Raw genomic sequence first — 6367 nt, 5'->3', positions numbered from 1 at the left:
TGTTTGCAAGTGATGAGGTAGCAAGATATTTCAATTGGTCCTTGTATTGGTGATTTGAGATCAGTTTGCAGAGGAGTTGCAGAAGTAACATATCTGAAGCACACGACACTTTTGTGGCCTAAAATCCTTTCTTCAAGGTGAAAGTTTTAAACGTGGGCTTATATTTTATTCCAAATCAACTATCAAAATATATTAATTTTTAACATTATGTCGCGTTTTATTTTAATTTTAAAATACATCAAACATAAGATAAAATCTATATATATTGTGTTTCGTGCTGTCCTAATATTTTTAACAAATAATACCTAATATCTGAATTGATGGCAATTATTTTACTTAATCTTGAATATATAAATGACAGTGTGTGCTATAATGCTTTTAACGGAAAATATTGACTCAATTGTGTATTAACAGAAATGTTAATGAATGACTTCTTTTAGTGAATTATTTGATGAGGTAAGATATAATTAGAGTGATAGTGGATTAATAATATAAATAATTAGTAGTATGAATATCCATAAGGTTGAAATTTAGCTGGACTTTGTTTTACTTGCATTCAACTACCTATCTACTTTTCCATACCACACTACTTCATAGAGTTCCTTTTAAAAAGAAAAACCATGCTAATTAATGACAAAATGAGAATTGGATTAAGAACTCTTACATATAATTGGTAATTTGGTAAATAAAATAAAAATAAAATAAGGCAAGATTGTTTGTTCTTTTAAATGATACAACTTGTATATTTTAACTCTCACAAAGAGATAAGAACCACACCTTTATTTTTATTTTTTTTGTCTACCCTTTTTTCTTACTGAAAATGACACAACTTTACCTCCTTTAAAATGACACACATTTTTCTCATAAAATTATTGACTCACCATAAATGTGATCCACAATTTCCTTCTACTTTCGTTTTTCTTGTTTTGGTTGTGCACCATTCTTTGTATTGCCCACAAATTCTGACTCTATTTTGGCATGCAAAGTGGAAAATGAAAAAGAGAAAAAAAAAAAAAAAAAAAAAAAAAAAAAAAAAAAGGGAAAGAAGAAGAAGAAGAAAAGTCCCATATCCTAAGGGCGGCCAAGAACTAAGAAAACTGTTTTCGATATTGATATTTGTCCACATATTCCAGTCACCTACCAAGTATGATCCTCTTTACTGAACCACCAAGCCACCTCTATAACTAACTATAAACATTATGCAAACTCATGAGTTATATAAATGCATGTGCCTTTTCAGTGCTCCATATAAATAACACTTCTACTACAAGGCCAACTACACTCCCTACCTCGAATTATACACAGAAAAGTAGATAGAGATGGCAAATCTCAGCAATGGTCAAATAGACTCCTTTGTCAAGATTCCAACAATTAAGTTCACGAAGCTTTTCATCAATGGAGAATTTGTGGATTCAGTTTCAGGTTTTAATTAGTTTCCTGATCATTTTACCTCTATTCTATTGCACTAGTAAATGTTTCATCCCTTTATAATATTTATATATATACTTTTTCTTTTCTTTTTTTGCATTGTTTCCTGGTTCAAATAAAATAGGAGACAAAATATCTACATAGAACCCAATATGAATAAGAGAAACGTACCTGACATAGAAAAAGATCTTTACTCCAGAAATGGGAGTTCAATATGTAATCACACACAATATGGAAAACTTTTATTAACATGGGAGAGGGTATAGTCCAACTTTATTTAAAGGGTACTATTTAACCTGCACAAATGAGAGGTTGAGTTGAGATTTTCAATTGACTAATTTACTTGAACTGGTCTTGTAATAGGGTGAGTTAGCTCCTCGGGTTATTTTTTTTAAGTATTAAGTAATGTTTTATTTGTCTATGTTAAGATTTTGTAATATTTAAAAAGTTTACTTTTGTATTCCTCTATAAAAGATAAAGAAAAAAAGATTTTATTTATGATAAATATTATCTATATATAAAGGCAAAAATATGTATCTAAAGATTATTAAATTAAATATTAATATACATTTAAACTTGAGATTGAAAAAAAAATAACAAGAATGCAAAATGAAATTAAATAATACTATAAAATTCATAAAATAATATTTTTTAAAATGAATTAACCCACTATAAATTGAGATGAGTCGATATTTTCGACTATCTTTTAAGAAATGAGTCAACTCATCACGTACCATTGTAAATTATTTATTTTATTTACTTTCTTTTAATTTTGTATGGATAAACCTTGTATAATAGTAAAGATTATATCATTTGTACAAAACTCTCCAATAAGTAATTGAATTATGTGAAAATTTAATTATTTTGTAAGAATCACAAATGAATATAGAAAGAAAAACATGAAAAAACAAAATATTACAAAGTTGGGAAAGATCATGAGTAATGACATATCCATATCCTCCTAAAGCCGCACCACCTGGGGAGGGTTGGCTTAATAAGAATAGTAATAGTAAGCCATCCAGTTGACGTGAATTAAAGGCGAATTATATTAATGCATATTAAATTGTTAGTTTATTCTTTATTTTATTTCTAGAAATTTAAAATTAGTCTTTTGCTAATAACAAATTTAAAATTATCACATTACTACACATTAATTAATCTATTTGATTTTATTTCTTTCAGAGTTTAAAATATTAAACATTTCATTAGTCTTAATTTCTTATTTGAAGAAAATTTATACATTATAAAGAGAGATCAAATATCAAAACTATACTTTAGCACCATAATATACTTTTTTTTTTTTATATTTTGCTTGTAAACTTGCCAAATCATAGACTAGGGCTATATATATTAAAATTTAATTGTTTGATAAACTTATATACGCATTTTGGAATTTTGAAAAAAAAAAAAGGGAAAACTTTTGAGACTGTGGATCCAAGAACAGAGGAAGTGATTACGGAAATAGCAGAGGCTACCAAAGAAGATGTTGATATTGCTGTGAGGTTCGCACGTCAGGCATTCGATTCTGGTCCATGGCCACGCATGACGGGTGCTGTAAGTTCACATCTTCACCTATCTTCAATTTCATTTATAATTGATTAAACAATGGGTTCAATGAGTATAATGTTGCATGATGTAAGAAATTTTTCCTGCACTCAGTAGAGAGAAAGTGAAATAATGAAAGAGAAAAAAAAAAAAAAATATGTGGACCCCACCTCTTAATTGTGTGTAGGAAAGTTTTCTTAAGTTATGTAACATTATACTCATAAAACCCTTAAACAATTATGCACTCATTGTTAGAAATCGACAATCACACACAAATTTCAAATGAAAAGAGAAAGAGAGAGAATTGACACAATGATTTATCGTGGTTTACCCAATGCTACATTCAGTTTGTTTGTACTATATTCACCTCACCGCCACTCGTTACAAGTCACTCGGTTTACAAAGAGAATATAAATATGATTAAAAAACCCTAACTGCAGCTATTCATGGGTCAAAGTCCAAATTACTAAAAAAAAGAAAAATTACAATAAATCAGGGACTCACAACAGTACCTAGCCTTTACAGGATTTCAATTGTTTTTTTGCTGACCCTGACAACAAGAACCCTTATCAGCATGCGAAGTATGAGCCATACCCAACACTTGTCAATAGCAAAAAATCAGAGTTGTGAATTTCATAGGTTATATATTTTATCTTAAACCTTACATAGTCATATAAAAAAGTCATAAGATTAATTGAAAAATTATATGTCCATAAGATAATAAAAAATATAGATTGAGTTTATAACTTTTGAATTGAATTTGTAACTTTTTTTATACATTAAGGTAAAGTCTCAAAAATTTTACACATTAGACAACAGAGGCAATGTTCTCTAGTAGTGAGAAACATATACTAATTTGCTGTGGTCATGTGATGTTTGATAGGGGAGAGCAAAGATTATGATGAAGTGGGCAGAGCTAATTGAAGAGAACGTAGAAGAAATAGCATCATTGGATACCATTGATGGGGGAAAACTATATAGTTGGTGTAAGGCTGTGGATGTTCCTGAAGCAGCAAATATCCTTCGTTACTATGCTGGTGCTGCTGATAAAATTCATGGTGAAGTGTTCAAAACATCTAGGGACCTGCACTTGTATACATTAATGGAACCCATTGGTGTTGTTGGACACATTATACCTTGGAATTTCCCTACAGTCATGTTCTTTGCCAAGGTTAGCCCTGCCTTGGCTGCTGGATGCACCATGGTCCTCAAGCCTTCTGAGCAAACATCTCTCTCAGCACTCTTTTATGCTCATCTTGCCAAGCTGGTATGGTTAATCAAATTGGTCGAGTTTCTTATCAAACATAGTTCCTTAATTCATTTATGAACATTAGTATGTGATGTACCTTGTTATCTTTATGTTTGGAATATTAGAAGCTCTAATATGTGTGTTATTGGGCTAGCTTGTTTCATGTAGCTTTCACTAAATCACTTAGATACACTTTCTACATAGTAAGGCATACATAAAATTCATTAATAAAGTGTATATTGAAAAAAGTGTGAAGTGTGTGTTGCTTGCATTTTTAATGTATGAAATGATTTTTACTACTTACTAGTCTTATACCAATTGAATTCCTACACAATATGTTACTCTGGTAACGATTTTCATGTTAACAACTGGGTTACCAAACACGTGTGATAAGACTAAGTTGACTAGGTTTTTCTTGTTTATCCTTTACATCAAGGCTGGTATCCCAGATGGAGTGATCAATGTAGTACCCGGATTTGGCTCAACTGCTGGGGCTGCAATAAGCTCACATATGGACATTGATGCGGTAATTTAAGTGTCAAATGTTCTATATAGCATTGATTGAATAAGTTCAATATGCATTGCATTTGATACCAGCTATTAAGTTTTGCTTTGATTATGTTATGTTACAGGTCAGTTTTACAGGTTCAACAGAAACAGGTCGTAAAATAATGCAGGCCGCAGCCTTGAGCAATTTGAAAACTGTTTCACTAGAATTAGGAGGCAAGTCTCCACTCTTAATTTTTGATGATGCTGATGTAGACAAAGCTGCTGAACTTGCTCTCTTTGGCATCCTACACAACAAGGTATGGTTTCTTTTAAGGAAACCTTGTAATGTAAGAAAGAACAAAGACTTATACCTTCAGTATTGTGATTTTCAGGGAGAAATCTGTGTTGCATTTTCCAGAGTTTATGTCCAGGAAGAGATTTATGATGAATTTGAGAAGAAGGTGGTAGAGAAGGCAAAAACATGGGTAGTGGGTGACCCTTTTGATCCTAAAGTTCAACAAGGACCCCAAGTAAGGATACTTTAAATTGGCACAAGATCACAACTATGTTCACACTAGAATTTAAGTGATGTACCTTTACTAGTAGTAACCCTCTTATCATATTATATTTCAATCTTCATGGAGCTGCTTGCAGAGAAAGAAAAATGTTAACATAATTCTCCTCTTCACATTGATTTTCTGCTGCAGACTAGTAAGGCACAATTTGATAAAATTCTATCCTATATTGAGCATGGAAAGAGTGAAGGAGCCACACTGTTGACTGGGGGTAAGCCAGTGAGCAACAAGGGGTATTACATTGAACCTACTATTTTCTCCAATGTTAAGGTGTGTTTCAACTCTACAAGAAACATGAAATTGGATGTCTTTATCATAACTGGACAATTAACATGACTTTTTTTTTTCTTCTTTTTGAAAAATCCATTTAGGAGGACATGCTAATAGCACAAGATGAAATATTTGGACCTGTGATGGCACTTTCTAAGTTTAAGTAAGTCCATCTTATATTCTATTTCACTGTCTTAATACAAAAAATGTTTGTCATTGTGCACCTGAATGTTGAATTAAGTATGGTATATGTACAACAGGACCATTGAGGAAGCAATTAAGAAAGCCAACAACACTAGATATGGCCTAGCAGCAGGGATTGTGACCAAGAACTTAGATATTGCCAACACTGTCTCAAGGTCCATCCGTGCAGGCATCATTTGGATCAACTGCTACTTTGCCTTTGATATTGATTGTCCTTTTGGGGGTTATAAGATGAGTGGATTTGGAAGAGATTATGGATTGGAAGCACTTCACAAGTATCTTCAAGTTAAATCTGTTGCAACACCTATTTACAATTCTCCTTGGCTTTGAAACTTTCAGCTCCGGGTTCTTGGGAACACTAAATATATACATCATTTGGATCAACAACTTCAGTTTTTTTCTTTCTTTTGGATGCTAAACAATGTAAGTTTTAGCATTTTCTCGGTAATAAAATAAGTTTGTACACTTTTGAGCTTGTGTAAAGTTGAACCACATCGAAGAAGAGCAATGGAAACTGATTTTTGTGGTGCAACATTAGGATAATTTTCTTTTTTCATGATGGGATGCTTACTTGACCAATATATAAATAACTGATTTATTAATCCTC

The 6367-nt window shown here is 31.6% G+C and overlaps 1 protein-coding gene across 1 annotated transcript; it reads left to right on the top strand.

Annotated features, from left to right (window-relative positions):
- Positions 1 to 1319: 1319 nt before the first annotated feature.
- On the top strand, positions 1320 to 6147 carry LOC133309710 (aldehyde dehydrogenase family 2 member C4-like). Its single transcript, XM_061510508.1, has 9 exons — positions 1320 to 1422; positions 2840 to 2982; positions 3857 to 4240; positions 4659 to 4748; positions 4855 to 5028; positions 5104 to 5241; positions 5419 to 5556; positions 5658 to 5719; positions 5817 to 6147. Exons 1-9 carry the CDS (start codon positions 1320 to 1322, stop codon positions 6088 to 6090), a joined length of 1506 nt encoding a protein of 501 aa, XP_061366492.1. The 3' UTR covers positions 6091 to 6147.
- Positions 6148 to 6367: the final 220 nt, after the last annotated feature.

This window comes from Gastrolobium bilobum, unplaced genomic scaffold (assembly GCF_033153095.1).
Source record: "Gastrolobium bilobum isolate Gb01-03AN ecotype WA unplaced genomic scaffold, APGP_CSIRO_Gbil_v1 utg12305, whole genome shotgun sequence".
NCBI lineage: Eukaryota > Viridiplantae > Streptophyta > Magnoliopsida > Fabales > Fabaceae > Gastrolobium > Gastrolobium bilobum.
The sequence above is the reverse complement of the archived record's forward strand: the minus strand, read 5'-3'. Positions and strand labels throughout refer to the sequence as shown.